The 24,229-nt window shown below is 40.9% G+C and overlaps 1 protein-coding gene across 5 annotated transcripts in view; it reads left to right on the forward strand.

Moving 5' to 3' along the window:
• TXNRD1 (thioredoxin reductase 1) overlaps nucleotides 1-24,229 on the forward strand; it is a 63,977-nt gene that overhangs the window by 23,368 nt on the left and 16,380 nt on the right. For all 5 annotated transcript variants that reach the window (XM_054445114.2, XM_054445115.2, XM_063646647.1 and 2 more), the window contains 9 exons: nucleotides 1,971-2,043; nucleotides 4,476-4,595; nucleotides 7,655-7,797; nucleotides 8,212-8,327; nucleotides 12,452-12,677; nucleotides 15,664-15,756; nucleotides 16,672-16,748; nucleotides 17,870-18,026; nucleotides 21,900-22,007. In XM_054445114.2, the coding sequence (XP_054301089.1) occupies nucleotides 1,971-2,043; nucleotides 4,476-4,595; nucleotides 7,655-7,797; nucleotides 8,212-8,327; nucleotides 12,452-12,677; nucleotides 15,664-15,756; nucleotides 16,672-16,748; nucleotides 17,870-18,026; nucleotides 21,900-22,007 (1,113 nt within the window). The remainder of the gene's footprint in view (nucleotides 1-1,970; nucleotides 2,044-4,475; nucleotides 4,596-7,654; nucleotides 7,798-8,211; nucleotides 8,328-12,451; nucleotides 12,678-15,663; nucleotides 15,757-16,671; nucleotides 16,749-17,869; nucleotides 18,027-21,899; nucleotides 22,008-24,229) is intronic.

Below are 24,229 nucleotides of genomic sequence, written 5' to 3' on the forward strand. Positions count from 1 at the left end.
AAGGCTCCTTGTGTTGTGTGTTGTCTGGGTGGTGGTTAGAATATTAACATCCCTGACAGGGTTCTCTCTGCTCTCTGTGGAATTTATTTGATCCACTCCTGTGACATTTTGCACATTAACTTGGGCAGGACATGGGCATCGTAAGGGACCACTTTATAAATCACTTTTCCAGATTAAAATATACATTCCTTATGTAAAAGTATAGGGCCCAGTATTTTGGAACATGTTTCCGTTCACCTTAATTGATTTTTCAGAGATAATAAGGGTGTTGTGCCTGGTGTGGTGGCTCACGCCTGTAATCCCAGCACTTTGGGAGTCCGAGGCAGGTGGATCACCTGAGGTCAGGGGTTCAAGACCAGCCTGGCCAATGTGGTGAAACCCCATCTCTACTAAAAATACAAAAATTCGCCGGGTGTGGTGGTGGGCACCTGTAATCCCAGTTACTTGGGAGTCTGAGGCAGGAGAATGGCTTGAACCTTGGAGGCCAAGTTTGCAGTGAGCTGAGATCGCGCCATTGCACTCCAGCCTGGGCAACAGGAGCAAAACTCTGTCTTAAAAAAAAAAAAAAAAAAAAAAAATATATATATATATATATATATATACACACACACACACATACACACACATACACACACATATATATACACACATATACACACATATAAATATATACTATATATATTTTTATATATATACGTATATATATTTTTATATATATACGTATATATATTTTTATATATATGTATGTATTTATATATATACACATATATGGGTGTTGTGTGGAAATGGTCTGAAATTAAGCAAATATATTTCTTAGTTAATATTTCTTAGTTAATATTTGTCTTTTTCACTTGAATGATTTCCCTGTTCATAACCCCTTCTCTCCAATATAAAAAAAGATGGGGAGCAGTTGGGTTTCCTAAACCCATTTATTAAAAATGATTTGCTTTTTGTGTATGTGAGGTTCTCTAATAACCACTAACTCTGTGGTCTGAGGGTGATTGGGAAGAGGATGTATAAATAAAGAAAGTTAGGAGTGAGGCTCCTGGTTCTGAATCAAGATAAATTTCCCATGTGAGGACCCCTTGGGCCTGTCATCCTTACCCAACAGGTTCCTTTAAAAGATGAAGTGGTTATACTTCCCTAAGGTGTAGCTTGTGCTGAATCAGTAATAGGTAGAAGCTGCCCAAATACTGCAGACCAGTATGTAGCATGAAGCAATGCTTTGTTGAAAGTAATTGAGGAATAATACCTGATGTATTTTACTCCAGTGATGGTGTGTTTCAAAGACATATAGACTCAGTCCTTTCAAATAACCTTTGGAGGTCTAGTTGCCAATACACAAAGCTTATTCTCTGAGAACAATAAAAGATATTCTGCAAAACAAAGTTCTAACTCTTGTTTCTCTCCTAAAAATATATTTGGAAACATCATAGATATTGTCAACTTTTTCATGAGCGCCTCATGTGAAAATTTTAGGAAATCTTGTAATACAGAAGAAAAACTTCTTCAGTATTCTGCCTTAGAAACCAAATCAGATTAAAATTATTTTTTAAATATCACCTTATAGGATACAGGTTGCATTAAGGGCTGTAGACTATCAGTAAACCTGCTTTTTCAGCTACTTGGCAACTTGCTTAGAAATGGCCACTTTCTTTTTTCACGTTATTACTTAATCTGTTATTGTTTGAGTGGAATTATGTGAGAGAAGTCTAAGGTTTCCAGCTGATTCTAACAATTTTACTACTCTGTTCTGCATAATTTTAAAATCTACTCTCACAACTATCTGAATATCTGTTAATTTTTATCCTGGAGTTGAAATAATCATCATGGTGTATGAAGTACCCAGGTATTAATTACTCATTATGCTTTAAGCTCTATAGCTTAAAAAAAATCATGGATTTTTAACAGCCCATTTCCAATCTGTCATGTTAACCTTTCCAACTCACTTTAATAATTTTATTTTCCAGGAGGCAGCCCAATATGGCAAGAAGGTGATGGTCCTGGACTTTGTCACTCCCACCCCTCTTGGAACTAGATGGGGTAAGCTTTTAAAATACTCTAGAAGTGATGTTGCCGAAGTAGTTTTCCCCTGGCAATAATCTAACTGGTTCCTAAAGCCTAATTTAAAAAATCAAAAACTAAGTTAAAGAAAAACCAGCCCCAAAACATATATATCTTTTATTTGAGCAAAGTTAAAATGGATCAGGTTAAATGCTAAAAATTTAGGTTCTTTGGCACAGAGTCAAGAAGTAAAAACTTTGTCTACAAGCTATGATTTAAAGGTAAATATTTGAGTAAACTAGCATATATAGGGGCTTAATAACTGAAAAGTTAAAGTTTTCATATGTGGATTTGTTTTAAATCTACCTCCTACATTCAACAAGAGTTGGAATCAGATACCTTACTGTATAGCCCTTGCTGCTTCTGAGTCTTGATGAATTATATATTCATAAGATTTACTGAACATTTATTATGAACCAAGGCAGTGACGATATAGCAGTGAACTTGGCATATTCAAAGTTCATGCCCTTGTGGAGCTTATATTCTAAGTGAGGAGACAAAAGATACCTAAGAACTTTAGGAGTTGTGGTAAGTGGTACTGAAAAAATTATATAGTGGCATAGAGAGGAAGTGGATAAAGGAGAGTTTAACTTTGAGAAGATTATCAAGGAAGACATCTGAAGAGGTGACATTTAGAAGAGGCCAAAGAATGAGAATGAGCAGCTGTCAAAAGGTGAGGCAGAACCTTCCAGGCAGCTTCTCTTCCTTTGAGGATAGCATGTACAAAGGCCTTGAGGTAGGTAAGAGTCCTTCATGGTTGTGGCATGGATAATGGGAGCTGAAGGTGGTAGTGTGAGATGAGACCAGACAGGAAGGCAGGTGTCACTATTGAGGGCTTTGTAGGCCAAGATGAGGAATTTGGACTAATCAAAGCATGTAAATTGGACTAATCAGAGCATATAAATGAGTCTTCGAAGACTCTAAGGCAGGGGAGCCATGTGATAATATAAATTTTTTTAAAGATTACTTGGCTGCTTGCATTAGAAGGAACCAAGAAGCAGGAAGTCCAGATAAGGTGATGTCACAATTTCTGATTCATCCATTCAGCAGATATTTAATGTGTCAATCTGTGTCAGACACTGCTCTTGGTGCTAGGTATATCCCTTCTGACCTGTGGAGCATATACTCCAGAGTGACAACTGGTAGCATTCTACTCAGAGGACTTACTTTGAGCTGTGAAGTCTGTTGCCATCTTTCACTCTTACTCATGTCATTTTGGTCACCTGCCTGTGTTTTGTCCTAATGGAAACAAGCTGTCACCATATTCTTTAAGCTTAGGGATACTAAACCTATTTTTAGGGAGCAAGGGAAGTCATGCATCTTTTAAAAAACCAAGTGAATGCTGTAGGCCACCTCCTTAAAAAAATGCACATATACATCAAAAGTTTTTTCTTTTTGAGATGGAGTCTCGCTCTGTCGTCCAGGCTGGAGTGCAGTGGCGCTATCTCGGCTCACTGCAACTTCCACCTCCTGGGTACAAGCAGTTCTCCTGGCTCAGCCTCCTGAGTAGCTGGGATTACAGACACGTACCACCACGCCCAGCTAATTTTTTGTACTTTTAGTAGAGACAAGGTTTCATCATGTTGGCCAGGCTGGTCTCGAACTCCTGACCTCAAATGATCCACCCACTTGGGCCCCCCAAAGTGCTGGGATTACAGGCGTGAGCCACCACGCCCAGCCAATATACACCAAATTTTATATGCAGTTTAAGACCCACTGCACTCTAATCATCCTCAGCATAGCAACCCCTTTATCAGTTACCTCTGCATAGATTCAATGACAAGTGCAGATGCTGCTTGAATTACAATGGGGGACTACATCCTGATAAAATCCTTTGTAAGTTGAAAACGAGTCGAAAATGCATTTATTACACCTAACCTCCCGAACATCATAGCTTAGCCTAGTCTACCTTAAACATGCTCCGAACACTTCCATTAACCTACAGTTGGGCAAAATCATCTAAAGCAAAGCCTGTTTTATAATAAAGTGTTGAATATCTCATATAATTTATTGAATACTGAACTGAAAGTGAAACACAGTATAGGTGTATAGGTATCAACATAAAGAGAAAAATCATAAGTCGGGTCATCTGTATAGGGTTGTGTACATAGTAAAATTTCAATTTCTGGCATCTTTCTCAGCAGTCAATTAATTTTGTATCTTTGAAGTAGACGGAAATTTTGGAAATCTGCCCCTCTTTTTGTTTTGTTTTAGGATGATGTTACCATGTTTGGTGTGTAAGGGTCTCTGAACTTATGAATGTTGTAAGATTTAGGAATAAACTTTATTATTGGCCACATTAAGCAAATATAATACAATATTTCTTAGAGTTGTAATAATTGTTGACTTTGTTCTTTGAATGTTTGTAAGGCTTGGAAAGCAGGTTATAAACTGATTTCTTAATGTTGTAGGTCTCGGAGGAACATGTGTGAATGTGGGTTGCATACCTAAAAAACTGATGCATCAAGCAGCTTTGTTAGGACAAGCCCTACAAGACTCTCGAAACTATGGATGGAAAGTCGAGGAGACAGGTATGAGAGGGAAAAGCTACTCTTCTGTTTGTGCCTTTAGGGGTTTGAGCTGCAATCTTTAATGCATCGTCCATTTTCATGAAGATAGCAAGTAGCCTAGTTGTTTTTATTGTTTACATTTTTGATGGATATAATCACTGGAGTTATCCTTTGTCAAGTATTTACATAGTTGTTATGGTAACAACAGATACTGCATTTGGACTATGGTATTTCTGTAATATAAAATTAGAGTTCTTTTGAATATATTGTCATGTAGTATTTGTGAGAAATCATACAATGTTTATAATTTGTAAGGAAGTACTAATTGCATTTGCTTTCTTTTGAAGCTGTTGCATTTTTCTCCCTCCAAAGAAGTCTGTTTCATGAGCCGATATTTGTGGGGGGTAGAGTACCCTAGAAACCCTAGACGAGTTTAAGAGATTGGAATTGTTAATTTAATTTACTTTTATTTATTTATTTATTTATTTATTTATTTGAGATGGAGTCTTGCTCTGTCGCCCAGGCTGGAGTGCAGTGGCACGATCTCGGCTCACTGCAAGCTCCGCCTCCCAGGTTCACGCCATTCTCCTGCCTCAGCCTCCCGAGTAGCTGGGATTACAGGCGCCTGCCACCACACCCGGCTAATTTTTTGTATTTTTAGTAGAGACGGGGTTTTACCATGTTAGCCAGGATGGTCTCGATCTCCTGACCTCATGATCCACCCGCCTCAGCCTCCCAAAGTGCTGGGATTACAGGCATGAGCCACTGCGCCTGGCAGAATTGTTAATTTTAGAAAGTAGATTGCATTATCTAGTAGAAGAATAAAGTGAGATCTGGCATAGCTTCCTGGCTAATTTATGACATATGTCACTCTGTTGTGAAGAGTGAAACTCCAACCCCTATCTGATTTGAGGTTTGAGACGTATGCATTATGGAGCATTTGAGGGAAAATATTCCAGCCAGTAGCCAGGATAAACATTCTGTGGCTTTTTTGGGGTTTTATTTGTTTATTAAATGAAAAGATATGGCATAAATATATACTTGGAAAAATTTTGCTCTCACTCAAACTAGTTATGCTTCTTTTGTTGATGCTTTTACTTCCTACTTAAAATAATAGTAACTTTTCCAAGTCTGGAATGTTAGAAAATCACTAACTTTTATAATGTTAGTAATTTTCACTAACATTATCACTTAGTGATAATCACTAAGTTTTATAATGTTGGGATCACATCGTTTGCTCAGACCCTTGAGAGAGAGGGATATAAGAAGATATTTTGTAAAACATTGATAATGACTGCAGCTTAGATGATTAGCACATGTGGGTGAGTTATATACTATTCTATTCCACTCCTAGTAGAGAAACAGCAAGTCCTGAGCCTTTTGTAGTGGTGGTAGACAGAGGCCAGGCAGGCAGGTTAGTCCAAGCTTCCTGCAGCCTTTCCCACCCCTAAGCTACCTGGTCCTCTAGAACCATAACCACAGTGGCATCTGCAGTTACTTTTTTTTTTTTTTTCAGTTGAACCAATTTCTTAAGGTTTGCTCTAATTCTAACATATTATGATCATATGAATTCAATATCCATGATCTATCTGTTCTCTTGGAGGCTATAAATCAATTTTTTGTGCTGTCATTCCCACTTCCAGAGGCTGGCCAGTAAGTGTTATAAGCCTATTTTCAACACTTACTGTATAGCCAGCCAGGATCATGCCTGTAATCCCAACAGTTTAGGAGGCCAAGGGGAAAGGATCAGTTTGAGACCAGAAGTTCGAGACTACCTTGGACAACAAAGCAAGACCCTGTCTCTACAAAAAATAATTAGTCGGGCATGGAAGCCCTCTCCTATAGTCCCAGCTTCTCAGGAGGCTGAAGCAGGGGGATAATTTGAGCCCAGGAGTTCAAGGCTGCAGTGAGCTATGATTGAGTGTACCACTGCACTCCAGCCTGGGCAGCAGAGTGAGACCCTGTCTCTAAAGAAGAGGTTATTGAGGCTGGATTCAATGACTCATGCCTGTAATCCCAGCACTTTGGGAGGCTGAAGTGGGCAGAGCACTTGAGGTCAGGAGTTTGAGACCAGCCTGACCAACGTGTCAAAACTGCGTCTCTACTAAAAATATAAAAAATTAGCTGGGCATGATGGCCCACACTTGTAGTCCCAGCTGCTCGGGAGGCCAAGGCACGAGAATAGCTTGAACCCCAGGTCGGGGGGTGCGGAGGTTGTAGTGAGCCCAGATTGAGCCACTGCATTCCAGTCTGGGCAACAGGGCGAGACTCTGTCTGGAAAAAAAAAAAAAAGAGAGATTATTGAATACCAAAGGTTGATTTTTATCCTTTGAAATTTAATACTACTTTAGTGCCCTGACTTAAAGGATTAATTTAATTATGACAGAATCAAAAAGAATGAAAAAGTTTTCTCTTTCATAAGATATGGGAGTTTGGAGGGAAATGTGATAGACTCTTAAAATTCTGTCTAAATGAACAGTCAGTGAATTTTTTCCGTAAAAGGCCAGACGGTAAATATTTTAGGATTCTTGGGGCATAGGGTCTCTAGTAGCTACTTAACTCTGCTCATGTAGTGTGAAAGTAGCACTAGAAAATATTGAAATAAATAAGCATGGCTGTATTTTAATAAAGCTTTATTTACAAAAAGGTGATGGGCTGGATTGGCCCATGGTGCAGTTTGCCAGCCCCTGGCATAAACAGTGTTACTAGTGTAGTAACTCCATACTTGGCTACATCAGAAGCTCTTGGATTTTCTTACAAACAGAGAATCCTAAGCCTTAATATATCCCAGAAATCAGTAAAATTCAAGTTCGTTTCTAGATAAAGAAGGAAAAAGTTTGTGTATTGTATTTTAGTTTAAAATTGTCAGGAGATCTGTCTTATATTATTTAATTGTATTAGTCTTATAAGAGAATATTTGAAGATGAAAAAGTGGCATATGTGCTCAAAATGGAGGATTTGCCCTTTCAGATTGCCTTTTAGAGCTCTGCTCCCTCTATGTCACTTGAGTGGTTATCAAGAAATGATCTTTGCCAGGAGTTGAAAAGCCAAACAAGATTTTGTCTTATTTTCTTATACAGTTAAGCATGACTGGGACAGAATGATAGAAGCTGTACAGAATCACATTGGCTCTTTGAATTGGGGCTACCGAGTAGCTCTGCGGGAGAAAAAAGTTGTCTATGAGAATGCTTACGGGCAATTTATTGGTCCTCACAGGATTAAGGTAATTGTGTGACATCTTGACGAGCTTTTTTTTTTCTTTTTTCTCTTTTTTTAAAGCTTTGGTTAGAAAATGTTAAAGTATTATAATAAAAGTAATAGCCACTGTGATCCAGACTATCCAGTTTGGTGATTTTGCTATCATATCATCCTATGGGGCCTTGTGTGGAGGTATGGTAAAATGTAAGCATACTGGACCAGACCACCTGGATTTGAGGCTTGGCTCCGGCACTTACTAGCATTGTGACTTTGAGCAAGTCTGTTAACTACTGAGTCTTAATTTATCCTTTTTACTATATTATTGTCCTCATTATGAGGATGAAATGAGACAATGTAGTGAATGGCCTTTGTTAACTATGAAGTTTACAATTCTGAGGAATGATTACTTAATAAGGTTTTCATATTGGTTCCTTTGTAGGCAACAAATAATAAAGGCAAAGAAAAAATTTATTCAGCAGAGAGATTTCTCATTGCCACCGGTGAAAGACCACGTTACTTGGGCATCCCTGGTGACAAAGAATACTGCATCAGCAGGTAAAGAAAAAAAGCAGGGTGGAAAAGAAAAACCCATTGTGGATATTGCTTTCGTATTTTTCTTCAAACCCACTGCATCAATTTCTTGGGCTTCAGACAGATTTCTTTGCCACATTGTTCCCTCTCTGGGGGCAGGGGTTTGGCAGAAAGAGAAAAAGTAAAAGTGATTTTAAAGGAGAACATTTTTAAATATTGAAAACTTCAAACATTGGTCATCTTGCTACACAGAGTTAGTATCACTAACATACTAGTATAGATTTATATTTGTATTTGAAATTTATTTATGCATGTATGAGTATGAAAGTATATAATAAAACCAAATGACCAAATGAATATTCACATTTTGTAAAATAGGTATGATACATATATACATTTAGATTTTGTAAAATGAGGATCATGTATTACCCTTTAACATTTCCAGAGTGGCTGCTAAAAGAATTAGAGGCTGTCAGGCCATTTAGATTTATCAGAATCTAGACCCTACTCAATGCTGTTTGAATGGTTGCAGTGTCAGTGTAGAAGGACCTCCTGAAACAAGTCAAGCAAAGAGATGTTTTGCTGTGTGGTTTATTTTTGCCCGTCAAATGGTAACACTGCTGACATTGTTCAGGAGCTTTCAGTTATGAAGTCATTAAGACAGAGTGTTGGTAAATGTGTCTTCTTGGATGCTTTTTGCTCGGGAGTTTCAGATTGTGTTATAAATTACTCTTCTCCTTCAGGCTCTTTTTGGTATATGCTTTTATCCTTTCTCACACGGTGAAAGAGGGAGAGGCAGGTCTCTGGGGCCTTTTTTATGAGGACATTAGCCCCATTCATGAGTGCTCTGCCCTCATGGCCTAATCACCCTCCAAAAGCCCCACCCCTAATATCATTGCCTTGGGGTTTAGGATGTTAATGTGTGCATTTTGGGGATACATAAACATTCAGACAATAGCAGGCTCCCTTCCGATATTTTTTAAAAACTCATTCTCCAACATGCTTTTATGATCTCTGTGTCCCTAGCTCGACTAGAAGACTTTTGTCAGGTTCTATTCCTTATAGTTGGCTTTTATATTATAAGATATCGAAAGTTTTTTTTTTCCTGCATCCTTGTCCACATTCTTTTTTTTTTTTTTTTTTTTTTTTTAATTTATGAAGTATTTATTGATCATTCTTGGGTGTTTCTCGGAGAGGGGGATGTGGCAGGGTCATAGGATAATAGTGGAGAGAAGGTCAGGAGATAAACACATGAACAAAGGTCTCTGGTTTTCCTAGGCAGAGGTCCCTGCGGCCTTCTGCAGTGTTTGTGCCCCTGGGTACTTGAGATTAGGGAGTGGTGATGACTCTTAAAGAGCATGCTGCCTTCAAGCATCTGTTTAACAAAGCACATCTTGCACCGCCCTTAATCCATTTAACCCTGAGTTGACACAGCATATGTTTCAGAGAGCATGGGGCTGGGGGAAAGGCCATAGATCAACAGCATCCCAAGGCAGAAGAATTTCTCCTAGTCAGAACAAAATGGAGTCTCCTATGCCCACCCCTTTCTACACAGACACAGCAACAATCTGATCTCTCCTTCCTTTCCCCACACTTCCCCCCCTTCTTTTCAACAAAATCGCCATCGTCCTCATGGCCCGCTCCCAATGGTCGCTGTCTCTTCGGAGCTGTTGGGTACACCTCCCAGACAGGGCAGCCGGGCAGAGGCGCTCCTCACCTCCCAGACAGGGCGGCCGGGCAGAGGCGCTCCTCGCTTCCCAGACGGGGCCGCCCGGGCAGAGGCGCTCCTCTCCTCCCAGACGGGGCGGCCGGGCAGAGGCGCTCCTCACTTCCCCAACGGGGCCGCCCGGGCAGAGGCGCTCCTCGCTTCCCAGACGGGGCCGCCCGGGCAGAGGCGCTCCTCACTTCCTCCCAGACCGGGTGGCAGCCGGGCAGAGGCGCTCCTCACTTCCCAGACGGGGCGGCCGGGCAGAGGTGCTCCTCACTTCCTCCCAGACGGGGTGGCGGCCGGGCAGAGGCGCTCCTCACCTCCCAGACGGGGCGGCCGGGCAGACGGGGCGGCTGGGCAGAGACGCTCCTCACTTCCTCCCAGACGGGGTGGCGGCCAGGCAGAGGCGCTCCTCACTTCCCAGACGGGGCGGCCGGGCAGAGGTGCTCCTCACTTCCTCCCAGACGGGGTGGCGGCCGGGCAGAGGCGCTCCTCACCTCCCAGACGGGGCGGCCGGGCAGAGGCGCTCCTCCCTTCCCAGACGGAGTGGCCAGGCAGAGGCGCTCCCCACCTCCCAGAGTGGGCGGCTGGGCAGAGGCGCTCCTCACTTCCCAGAGTGGGCAGCCGGGCAGAGGCGCTCCTCACTTCCCATAGGGGGTGGCAGCCAGGCAGAGGCGCTCCTCACTTCCCAGATGGGGCAGCTGGGCAGAGGTCCTCCTCACTTCCTCCCAGACGGGGTGGCGGCCAGGCAGAGGCGCTCCTCACCTCCCAGATGGGGCGGCCGGGCAGAGGCACTCCTCACCTCCCAGAGTGGGCGGCCGGGCAGAGGCGCTCCTCACTTCCCAGAGTGGGCGGCCGGGCAGAGGCGCTCCTCACTTCCCAGAGTGGGCGGCTGGGCAGAGGCGCTCCTCACTTCCCATAGGGGGTGGCAGCCGGGCAGAGGCGCTCCTCACTTCCCAGATGGGGCAGCTGGGCAGAGGTGCTCCTCACTTCCTCCCAGACGGGGTGGCGGCCAGGCAGAGGCACTCCTCACCTCCCAGACGGGGCGGCCGGGCAGAGGCACTCCTCACCTCCCAGACGGGGCGGCTGGGCAGAGGCGCTCCTCACCTCCCAGAAGGGGCGGCTGGGCAGAGGCGCTCCTCACTTCCCATATGGGGTGGCAGCCGGGCAGAGGCGCTCCTCACTTCCCAGATGGGGTGGCGGCCAGGCAGAGGTGCTCCTTACTTCCCAGATGGGGCAACCGGGCAGAGGCGCTCCTCACTTCCTCCCAGACGGGGTGGCGGCCAGGCAGAGGCGCTCCTCACCTCCCAGACGGGGCGGCCGGGCAGAGGTGCTCCTCATCTCCCAGACGGGGCAGCCGGGCAGAGGCGCTCCTCACTTCCTCCCAGACGGGGTGGCAGCCGGGCAGAGGCGCTCCTCACATCCCAGACGATGGGCGGCCGGGCAGAGGCGCTCCTCACTTCCCAGATAGGGCGGCCGGGCAGAGGGGCTCCTCACATCCCAGACGACGGGCAGCCAGGCAGAGATGCTCCTCACTTCCTAGACGGGGTGGCGGCGGGGCAGAGGCTGTAATCTTAGCACTTTAAGAGGCCAAGGCAGGAGGCTGGTAGGTGGAGGTTGCAGCGAGCCGAGATCACACCACTGCACTCCAGCCTGAGCACCATTGAGCATTGAGTTAGCGAGACTCCGTCTGCAATCCCAGCATCTCGGGAGGCCGAGGCAGGCAGATCACTCGAGGCCAGGAGCTGGAGACCAGCCCGGTCAACACGGCGAAACCCCGTCTCCACCAAAAATACAACAACCATTCAGGCGTGGCGGCGCGCGCCTGCAATCCCAGGCACTCGGCAGGCCGAGGCAGGAGAGTCACAGGAGCCCGAGGCAGGGAGGTTGCAGCGAGCCGAGATCATGGCAGTACAGTCCAGCTTCGATAACAGTGGGAGACCGAAAAAAGAAGGAGAGGCAGACCGAAGAAAGGGGAGAGGGAGAGGAGGGAGAGGGAGAGGGAGAGGGAGAGGCACATTCTTGATAATAATAGGTATTTCAGCTGAGGACAAGCAACACAGGTTTTTCCACCTCGGAGAGAGCTGAGTGGTGGCATGAGGATGGAGGTTAGGGTTTGCAAATCTATAATTTGTTCCAAACAGTTCAAAATCGTTTAGTGTGAAGATGAATTGGACTAACTGACTAATATCAGAAGTTATACAGTTTGCTGTGTTTAGCTATGGGTAGCTTGAGCTACTCCCAAAGCAACTGAGTGGCAAGAAAGGGTATCTAAGAATTATAAAAACTTCTCATGTATTATGTGTGTAGCTAGTAGAATGTTTGTCATCTTGAAAGTATGTTCTTGTCAAAGTAAAAATGTGTACTTGGATTTAGTAATTATTCATATAGGAACTTTTTTTTTCTTCTTTCTTCCTTTTTTTTTTTTTTTTTTTCCCAGTGATGATCTTTTCTCCTTGCCTTACTGCCCGGGTAAGACCCTGATTGTTGGAGCATCCTATGTCGCTTTGGAGTGTGCTGGATTTCTTGCCGGTATTGGTTTAGACGTCACTGTTATGGTTAGGTCCATTCTTCTTAGAGGATTTGACCAGGACATGGCCAACAAAATCGGTGAACACATGGAAGAACATGGCATCAAGTTTATAAGACAGTTTGTACCAATTAAAGTAAGTGGGTTTGCCTGTAGGTTTGTTGATTCTACATTCACGGTAAAAGGCAAAAAGAGAGTTGAGTTGGTGGTAGAAGCATCCTTTCAGCATTATAAACCATCAGGAATGCTGATTCCCCTACTGTTGTATACTGGTATATAAACTTGTACCTCCCTACCATCTAAACACCTATATAGCTTTGTTCTTATTTATAGATTAATAATCTCTTCCTTTGTCAACTTTCTCAATTTTGGTTTTCTTCTGTTCTCTTCTGTTTAATGCTTTCCTTTATGCATTCCTTTGTCATCTTTGGTCTGTTAATACTTTGTTTCTTCATATGCACCAGAGATTTAAATAAGAGTTCAACACTAGGCCCCACCTGCACTCCCTGGCTCCCCACAGGACATTTCCCCCTTGGTATATGATAACATAAACACTACATAAACACTACATACTTCTGGCATCCCTGAAAGTGATTATCTCATTTATTTATGTGTGCTAACCTTTTTCGCTCTTTTAATCTTTTGAAAAGAGCTAATACTATGCCAAGTCACACCTGGGATTTGTTACCATTATCACAAATGTTTTGATACCTAACAGTGACAATATTGAACACTTAGTGTGTGTCTCAGACTAATAGATAATTTTCTCTAGTGCAGGGAAAATGGTGGGACTATTTTGTTAAAGTTAAGGAATTATAGTTGTCTTTTTTTTTTTTTTTTTCCATCTCTCAGTGGGTTGACTTGAGTTGTGTATGTGACTATGGATCTCCTAATGCTGATAGATAAGAATATGAACTTTGGGATCAGAACGACCTGAATTCAAATAATATTCTGCCAGTTTCTTGCTCTATGACTTTGGAAGAGTTCCTCTCTGAACCTGTTTCTTCTGAAAAATGAGGTTGAAAATAGCATCTAACAATTCTTGTGAGGATTGCGTTAGCCAACACTTATAAAGTAATTAGAAAAGTACCTGGTAGAGAGTAAGTCTAAAGTGAATCTATCTCATAATATTGTTATGAAGATTAAGGCACAAATTTCCTGGAAGCTGTCAGTGCTTGATTACTGTAGCTGTTTTTTATTTTTTATTTTTTTTATTTTTATTTATTTATTTTTTTTGAGACGGAGTTTCGCTCTGTCACCCAGGCTGGAGTGCAGTAGCCCAGTCTCGGCTGACTGCAACCTCGTTCTCCCAAGTTCAAGCGATTCTGGTGCCTCAGCCTCCTGAGTAACTGGGGCCACAGGTGCGTGCCACCACACCCGGCTAATTTTTATATTTTTAGTAGAGAGGGCTTTCACCATGTTGGCCAGGCTGGTCTTGAACTCCTGTCCTCAAGTGGTCCTCCCAGTGCAGCGTCCCAAAGTGCTGAGATTACAGGCTTGAGCCACCGCACCTGGCCTGTAGCTGTTTTCTAGAGTAGAGGTATATATGCTATATTTGCATTAGAGCTATGATTCGTAAACGACAGCTGTATGTATATGCTGTACTGATAGAAAGTAACATCTTCCTATATACATTTTTTTTAAGATTTGGAGAGTTGTGGACCCTTTTGAAAACCTGGTGGACTATTCCTAGTAAAATAGGGTTACCAGAGTTTCTGATTCCCACAGCTGGGTATTAAACTCTTGCTGTATTATAAAGTGACCAAATGGAAGGAAACTTCTGTGGAGAGTGGAGAGAGGGTACATTTTGGACAGAGAATGTAGTATGTGTACAAAGGCTCTGTGGGGAGAAATATTGTTCTAGATACCAAAAAGGCCTGATGGAAGTACAAAAGTGAATAAGGGTGGAGGTGGGATGAGGCCCTTATCATTTCCAAACAAATCTTAAGCAATGGACCAATTAAGCTCTTTTCCAAGGATTAGAACATTTTGATTAAAATTAAACAAGAAAGACTTTTCTAGTATGTTCAGAGAGGCTTATTTAACTAAATAAGAAGGAAAGGGAATTCAGGAAGGAAATTTTTATTATTTATTGATGTCAAATAAAATAACCCTGGATAGTTTTCCAGGTGGGTTTCTTTTTTTTTTTTTTTTTGAGATGGAGTCTTGCTCTGTCACCTAGGCTAGAGTGCAGGCGCATGATCTCGGCTCACTGCAAGCTCCACCTCTTGGGTTCACGCCATTCTTCTGCCTCAGCCTCCCGAGTAGCTGGGACTACAGGCGCCCGCCACCATGCCCAGCTAATTTTTGTATTTTTAGTAGAGACGGGGTTTCACTATGTTGGTCAGGCTGGTCTCGATCTCCTGACCTCGTGATCCTCCCGCCTCGGCCTCCCAAAGTGCTGGGATTACAGGTGTGAGCCACCGCGCCTGACCCCAGGTGGGTTTCTAAGTCATTATACCTAGTCTGTAGGTTGTTGTTGACATCTATTTGTAGTGGGTCGGTATATTTATTCTCCTCTGCCATCACTCAAGTATCAGGGCTTGCTCATTTCTTTCTGCATCCTTAACAACTGAAAACACCCCCTGGTTCTGATAAACACCCACATCTCCTTGCGCACTCCAATTTTTAAGACTTTCTAACTGTTACCCATATCACTATGGACCTGCTCTAATTTAATCTATCCTTTGTTGTCAGTGAAAGCTGAGCATCTGTAGTCAAAAGAGAATCTCTGAATTTGGGCAACAGTTGCCCTCCATAGGATTAATGATTCTGGGTGAATCACAAGATAGAAACCTGGGAAAAGCAGTAAGTCATTGGTTTGATTTTAGGGATAGTAGGGTGCTTTCTGTAGCTTGCTTTTTTCCCCCATTTTTCTCTGAATTTTATTGTTCGAGAACTCTTTCAAAGAAAGCCCCTCTAGCAGACAACAATGAGCAGCTAAAAAGAAGGAGATAATCATTTATCATCCTAATAATGTTAAGTGAGGGAGATGGGACATAAAAGACCTTTCAAGCACCATTTTATATTTTAACTTTGGGTTAACCAGATGGAAGGGGAAGGTAGAGAATCCAACTTGATAAATGTCTTTATTTCACAGTAAAACTTTATCACTCTTACAGGTTGAACAAATTGAAGCGGGGACACCAGGCCGACTCAGAGTAGTAGCTCAGTCCACCAATAGTGAGGAAATCATTGAAGGAGAATATAATACGGTAAGGAATGGGCCTAGGTTAATACTTTATCAGAAAGCAAATAACATGCTTATTGGGTATCTTACAGGAACTTAAAATAGCTCTTAGCGATTTCCAAATGTACTGGTTCTATGCCCATTCTTAGACATGTCAATAACTTATGATATTAAAATTTGTTTTGGTGGCCAGGTGCGTTAGCTCACTCCTGTAATCCCAGCACTTTGGGAGGCCAAGGTGGGCAGATCACGAGGTCAAGAGATCGGGACCATCCTGGCCAACGTGGTGAAACCCCGACTCTACTAAAAATACAGAAATTAGCCGGGCGTGGTGGCGTGCACCTGTAGTCCCAGCTATTTGGGAGGTTGAGGCAGGAGACTGGCTTAAACCCAGGAGGCGTAGGTTGCAATGAGCAAAGATTGTGCCACTGCACTCCAGCCTGGGTGACAGAGCGAGACTTCATCTCAAAAAAAAAAAAAAAAAAAAATTGTTTTGGTAAAGGGATGGCTTCAGATTTTTTCCACTGTAACTTAAAGTATTATTAGTCAAATGGCTATACAAAGGCAACAGAATTTTTAAATGAGCCATAATTTCTGTCCTGTGTTCTTTCCTTTCATCTCCCCAGGCAACCACTTAAAAAATAATTTAGTTATAGACTATGATGTCATTGTCTTTAAACTTGGATAGGTTTATTAAGACATTATGAATTCTCTTTTTCCTAATAAGAAGTGGAAAATAATTTCTACTATATCATACATGTTCAAAGGATTTTTTTCTGAAGATTTTAATTAAACTCTTGCATTACTTTCTTACTGAAATATTTATTTCCAAGTTTGAAAAATGAAATTAGATTAGCTTAATAAGCAGAGAAAAATATGATTAGGTAATAAATGCAAAGCCTTTTTGTTTTTAGTCACTAATATATTAATAATTTTTCAGGTGTTGCTGGCAATAGGAAGAGATGCTTGCACAAGAAAAATTGGCTTAGAAACCGTAGGGGTGAAGATAAATGAAAAGTAAGAAAAAAATCTTTATTATGTCATATTTGTGGGGTTTTTTTTTGTTTTGTTTTGTTTTTTGAGATGGAGTTTCTCTCTTGTCTCCCAGGCTGGAGTACAATGGCACGATCTCGGCTCACTGCAACCTCCGTCCCCTGGGATCAAGCCGTTCTCCTGCCTCAGCCTCCCATGTGGCTGGGATTACAGGCATGCACCACCACACCCGGCTACTTTTTGTAGTTTTAGTAGAGATGGGGTTTCGCCATGTTGGTCAGGCTGGTGTCGAACTCCTGACCTCAGGTGATCCACCTGCCTTGGCCTCCCAAAGTGCTGGGATTACACGTGTGAGCCACTGTGCCTGGCCCATTATGTCATATTTAATACTATTTCAGTTATTTATAGCATTGGTCAATTATAGAATTTTAGTTTTTTGTTGGTATGTTTGTTTTTTTGAGACAGAGTCTCGCTCTGTCACCCAGGCTGGAGTGCAGTAGTGCAATCTCATGTCACTGCCATCTCTGCTTCCTGGGTTCAAGCACTGCCACCTCTGCTTCCTGGGTTCAAGCGATTCTTGTGCCTCAGCCTCCCTGGTAGCTGGATTACAGGCGCCTGCCATCACACCTATAATCATGCTGGCCAGGCTGGTCTCCATTTTTCGGCCTCTAGTGATCTACCCACATCAGCCTCCCAAAGTGTTGGGATTACAGGTGTTGGTCACTGTGCTTGGCCGAATTTTAAATTTTTTAAACCTAATTTTTACCACAGTTGAGCTCTTCAACTATGAAGAAATGAAACTTTTCTTCCAGTGCCATTCACATTAGCGTTTCCTGTTTGTTTTCTTTTATCCATTTTGAGGGGAGTTATAAATTAGAATCCTCACTCTTAACCACTGTGTTGGAGTTCTTCCATTCTAAGATTTCTTAGAGTTTTCTTATTTCTTTGATTTTCAGAACAGTGGCCAGAATTGTCATGATAAGTTTTTTTTGTTCCTTTGAGCTGTTTTGTTTTATTTTTAATACATTAGAACATTGCCCTCAGCTAGAGTCACAATTTTGGGCTTCCCTGGAAAAACGGAAGATTTTGTTCTCCTTAATTAATAATGGTAATTAATGATGATTTTTAACTGAATAAAATTGCAGGACTGGAAAAATACCTGTCACAGATGAAGAACAGACCAGTGTGCCTTACATCTATGCCATTGGCGATATATTGGAGGATAAGGTGGAGCTCACCCCAGTTGCAATCCAGGCAGGAAGATTGCTGGCTCAGAGGCTCTATGCAGGTTCCACTGTCAAGGTGAGTGTTGTGCTTGTTGCTCATTAGATACTGTTGTCAGTAATACTGCCAGTTCCTTATTTAGGGGGCAGTTGGGAAGTTTTGCAGATCTTGAATAATTTAGTTATTTTGGATGGCATCCTAGATATCCTTTATTAGTTGTATTCCAGACAAGATATTATTAAGGCTGCTGTACATTGTGACTTTATTATGAAGATTGACACTCCGCCAGGCACAGTGGCTTATGCCTGTAATCACAACACTTTGGGAGGCCGAGGCAGGCAGATCACCAGGTCAGGAGTTCAAGACCAGCCTGGCCAACATGGCGAAACCCCATCTCTACTAAAAATACAAAAATTAGCTGGGCATGGTGGCGCATGCCTGTAATCCCAGCTACTCAGGAGGCTGAGGCAGGAGAATTGCTTGAATGGGGAGCTGGGAGGCAGAGGTTGCAGTGAGCCAAGATCATGCCATTCTACTCCTGCATGGCTACAGAGCGAGACTCCATCTAAAAAAAAAATTAAAAAAAAAAAAAAAAAAAAAAAGAAAATTGACATCTTGGATTCACACTATGAATAAAAAGAGCTTGATTAATCAGGTTTCAGCGCTATTGTTGAATAGTGTACTTTATATCCATATACTCTAAACAGTTGTATTTTATGTCAATTTCGTCATTACCAATATAAATAAAATGTTCTAAGTCTTTTTATGGCACTTATCTAGGCTATAAAAGGACTTGAGGATTTAGGTAATGGTGTCAGTGTACAAAGTAGCTTAAACCACTATTCAGGCCTTATTACCCAGTCCTTAGAAAATATCTGTCTTAGAGGCCGGGTGCGGTGGCTCATGCCTGTAATCCCAGCACTTTGGGAGGCTGATGTGGGCGGATCACGAGGTCAGGAGATCGAGACTATTCTGGCTAACATGGTGAAACCCTTTGTCTACTAAAAATACAAAAAATTAGCCGGGCGTGGTGGTGGGCGCCTGTAGTCCCAGCTACTCTGGAGGCTGAGGCAGGAGAATGGCCTGAACCCAGGAGGCGGAGCTTGCAGTGAGCCGAGATCGCGCCACTGCACTCCAGCCTGGGCGACAGAGTGAGACTCTGTCTCAAAAAAAAAAAAGAAAAAAGAAAATATCTGTTTTAGAATGTTGAATATGTTAAATGTTATATTGAATTTTAAAGTGATTTTTTTAAAGTCAGTAGAGGATGTTAAAACTCTTCAGTATGTTTCATGGGACTAGATGGCCAGAAAAGAATAAAGACAGCTGTTTTTTAAAAAGGATTCCAGAAACATTAGTTGTAAAGAATTTTGGCATTACCCATTTTCCTTACATTGGTTTCAGTTGGTTACAGTAATGGGAATCTCAAAGAGTGATGCTAGCAAAATTTGTGACCTGGGGTTATTTGGGATGTAGCATAATAAAATCTCATATTTTGAATTAATGGATTGAGGGTTAAAAAAGATTTTGAATGCCAGATTGACTGATTATTGAGGGAATAATAATAATGAGGAATAGCAGTTGGTTCGTATTACTATTTAGAATAAATTTAACAAGACTACCTCTTTGAATTACATCTTGTATGCATTGTTGCAGTTGTTGAGTATCTGGTACCTCAATATAGCTTGAGATTGGATGCACTTAATTTATTCTTAAATTCATATCTCAGTGGTTTCCTTAAAAAAAAAAAAGGCTAAAACATTGAATGGAGTTGTACTTTAAAGTAAGGTACGGCTGGGCACAGTGGCTCACACCTGTAACCCACCACATTGGGAGGCTGAGGCAGGAGGATCACTTGCCCAGGAATTCGAAACCAGCCTGGGCAACATGGCGAAACCCTATCTCTACAAAATATACAAAAAATGAGATGGATGAGGTGGTGCGTGCCTCTAGTCCCAGCTACACAGAGAGCTGAGGTGGAAGAATCACCCAAACTTGGGAGGTGAAGGCTGCAGTGAGCTGTGATCACACACTGCAGTCCAGCCTGGGCATCAGAGTAAGACCCTGTCTCCAAAAAAAAAAAAATTCATGGATCTTTTTGTTTCCTTTGGACATACTCTTCTCTGTCTCAGCTGTAATCTAGGAAGACCTCTACAGACCTCAAGAACTCTCTTTATGCATGCAATTCCATCCTTTTTGGTTTTCTGCCTTGCAACTTGAAACCACCTTGGCTTCCAGGAAAGACCCTGGGCTCTGTTTGAGCTCTCCCTCTCTGCACTGAGGCTTAGAAACTGTCTCTGAGCAGTAAGCTGGAGCAGTCACAGGACTCATCTCATTTGTTTCCCTTCCTGCAGGGATCACAGGCTTGCACTGCCTCTTGGTCGATGTCTTAAAAAGTGTTGCTTCATCCTTGTCTGGTTTTCTAGTTGTTTAAAGCAGGAGGGTAAATGTGGTCCCTGATACACCACTGTGGTATAAGTGGTTGTCTGCCTTTACTTTTAAATTAGAATTCCAAGGGTCTATGTATTTTTTTTTTTAAGAGAAAATGGATTATATTTATCGTTTCTAGAGGGGAGCATATTTTAAAGATTTTATCTCCCTGTTTTAGAGAGTGAGAATTGTACTTCTCTTATTTTAAATGCAGAATGTTACTTTGGATCACCTCTGTGTATAAGTATAACTGCTAGGCTTTTACCAGATGGCATTATAAACCCTTGGCATTTACATAATATATTTTTTCACAATTCACAGCAGCATATTAAAAGTTCTGAGAAATCTGATAGAGGAACTCATTTATTTGCTTAATCTAGTTCTTTACAAGTTCATTTGACTATGGAATCCCCTTGTCATCTATACCTGTTAACATCATACAGTATGCTTTGAAAAATAGTCCTAAGAGTTAACCTTTTCTCCCCCATGGTCTTCTTTACCATTTTAATGGCTGCATAGTGCAGTTTTACATTAAGGGTGTGAACTATAGAACCACTTCCTAATTGGGATTTTTTTTTTACTTTTTTTTGAGACGAAGACTCACTCTTGTCCCCCAGGCTGGAGTGCAATGGCGTGATCTTGGCTCACTGCAACCTCTGCCTCCCGGGTTCAAGCGATTCTCCTGCCTCAGCCTCCCGAGTAGCTGGGATTACAGGCGCCTGCCACCACGCCCAGCTAATTTTTGTATTTTTTAGTAGAGATGGGGTTTCACCATGTTAGCCAGGCTGGTCTCGAACTCCTGACCTCAGGTGATCCACTAGCCTCAGCCTCCCAAAGTGCTCGGATTACAGGTGTGAGCCACTGCGCCCGGCCCTAATTGGGATTTTTAAGCTATTCCAACATTGCCACTATTGAGTACTACAGCAATGTTCAGTTAATACATGTAGCCTTTTCTGTATATCAAACTATTACTATGTTAGTATTGTATATTATAGTAAAATATAGTAATATATCATATTATATATCTATATGTTAAATTATAATATCTATAATCTTATTATAGATTTCTAAAGGTGGGATTATTGGGCCAAAAGGATAAAATGTTTTATGGCTGTTAATATGTATTACCTAATTGATGGTTTAAAGAAATCTTTTAATTTTTTATCACTGATAATATAAGACTATCAGATTTGGGTACACCAGTATTATTTTTGGCTGCTTTATTAAGGGGAAAAAAGTGTCATTGTTGATAACATCAGTTGGTTGATGGATGGAGAAGCTGCATGAATCTTTTTCTCATAGTCTTACCAGACTTCACACTTCTATGTACTAAACTTTTCAAATAAGTTAATGGTTCTCAATGTAGTAGATTAATTAATGAATATCTCGGATTGAGACTTCACATACTTTGGTAGAAATTTATTACTCTTATTTCCTTTGTCAATTTTGACTTTTTTGAATACCTTTGTTTTTTTAAGTTATAACTTTGCCTGTTATAACTCCTTTACCTCCATTTTTAAACAGTGTGACTATGAAAATGTTCCAACCACTGTATTTACTCCTTTGGAATATGGTGCTTGTGGCCTTTCTGAGGAGAAAGCTGTGGAGAAGTTTGGGGAAGAAAATATTGAAGTAAGTTCTTTTCCTCTTTTCTCCTATGTTATATCACTACTTTTTTTTCTTCGGAATTTAAAATATATAGAAGACTTAAAAAATAGTACAAAGAATTTTCATATACCCATTATCCAGATTTATATATTACTAACATTGTGCCAATTTATTTTATACACTTTTAGTAGTCTCTCATTCTCTGTGTGTGTGTTTCTGTGAATCATTTGAGAGTAAGTTGAATTCTCCTTTGCCCCTAAATACTTTATTGTGTATTTCTATGAATGAGGGCATTTTCTTATATAACCGTAGTGTAGTTACCACTTTCAGGAAATTTAGTATTGGTGTAATATTTTTATCTGATTTAATTTTCATTTTCTAATTCTGTCAGTTGACCCAATCATATTTCCTTTTACTTTTTAAAATCACATTTATTGATTTCTCTTGATTAATTATAGGCAAATGAAAAGAAAAAATAAAAATTAACATTTTCACTGCTCCTACCATTAGTACTACTTGTTTCTAGCATTGGTCTCTAATTTGTACTAACGTTTCTGTTCACATTTTATCATGGAGTCAAGGAAAATGCACATGAAATACACTATTTCTGTATATACAAATAATGCCACCCGAAAGGACTGCTGTTTTAAATCATTTTAGGGAAAATTTCCAATAAAACCTTTTGAAAGACCAAATTTGTGAACCAAGTCAATTTTTTTAAATAAAAAGCCTATTTTAAATCTCTTAATAATCTTTTTCTTTATTACATGCACTGGTAGTAGCATGTAATATGTTGGTCTATTAGTAGCACATTATTAACCTTTTTTTCTGATTATAAGAATAGTATATCTGGCTGGGCACGGTGGCTCATGCCTGTAATCCCAGCACTTTGGGAGGCGGATCACCTGAGGCCAGGAGTTCGAGACCAGCCTGACCACCGTGGAGAAACCCCATCTCTACTAAAAATACAAAATTAGCCAGGAGTGGTGGTGCATGCCTGTAATCCCAGCTACTTGGGAAGCTGAGGCAGGAGAATCGCTTGAACCTGGGAGGCGGAGGTGGAGGTTGCAGTGAGCCAAGATTGCACCATTGCGTTCCAGCCTGGGCAACAAGAGCGAAACTCCGTCTCAAAAAAAAAAAAAAAGAATAGTATATCTTTATTATACGAAGTTTCAAAATTAGGAAAATATCAAAAAGGAAATATTAATTCATGAAGAGATAACTGCTGTTAATATTTTTGTGTATTTCCTTCCAGTTTATTTTTCTCTAAATATTTTGATGTGTTTTTATATTTTATGTATGTATATATGTGTATGTGATTTTGTGTGAGTATGTCTTAATTTTTTTCAAAGTTTGATGAAGTTACTCACAGTTTTAGGTCCAAGCTTAATATTAATGTTATGTCATGAACATTTCCTGTCTTTAATTCTCTAAAATCTCCATTTAAAAAAAATGTGTAATTCTTCTTTTAAGGGGTGCTATACTATAATTTGTTAAGCCATTCTTTGATTAGGTTGTTTACAGTTTTTCATTATTATAAATAGAATCACAAACATCTTCATAATTCATTGTTTCTCAGTTTATTTTTTGAAGATAGATTTCCTGTGTGAGTGTGTATATACATGACATACATATATATAATTAAAATTTGAAATTTTTGATATATATTTCATATTTCTTGATAGACAATATTTAAGTTTTTAAAAATTTGCTTTTTTATTATAGAAGTATAATGTGTTTGAGTTGAAGAAACTTTGAAAAATGTAAGGGAAAGAGGAAACAATTACTTATGGAGTTAGAGCTGTAACAGCAATTGTTAGCAATTTGGGGTGATTCCTTTAATTTTTTTCCTATATAATTGTGATACTATGATACTGTACATTAAATTTTGTAACCCATGTTTATTTTTAAAATTATATTATTTATCACAACATGGAAGAACACTTCTTATGTCTTCATAATCAGTTTGCTCGTAAAAGGTAGCAAATCATGTTTTGAACTGAGGCTAGCAGCTGGAGGAGAAAAAAAATCCATTTAGTCAACCAGGAATTACATTAGTAAGGATGCTGTCGTTCCACCCTCCCTTCCTCCTTTCTTCATTCCTTCCCTGTCTCCTTCCTTCATTGCTTTTAGTGAATAATGCCAAAGGAGGAAATGTCTTTTGGAAGCATTTAGCAAGAGAACTAAATAATTACCTTAATTGATCCTGGCACCTTATTTGTTTCTTGCCCAAGTTGTCATTCACA

The sequence above is a fragment of the Pongo pygmaeus genome, chromosome 10 (assembly GCF_028885625.2).
Source record: "Pongo pygmaeus isolate AG05252 chromosome 10, NHGRI_mPonPyg2-v2.0_pri, whole genome shotgun sequence".
NCBI classification, from domain to species: Eukaryota; Metazoa; Chordata; class Mammalia; order Primates; family Hominidae; genus Pongo; species Pongo pygmaeus.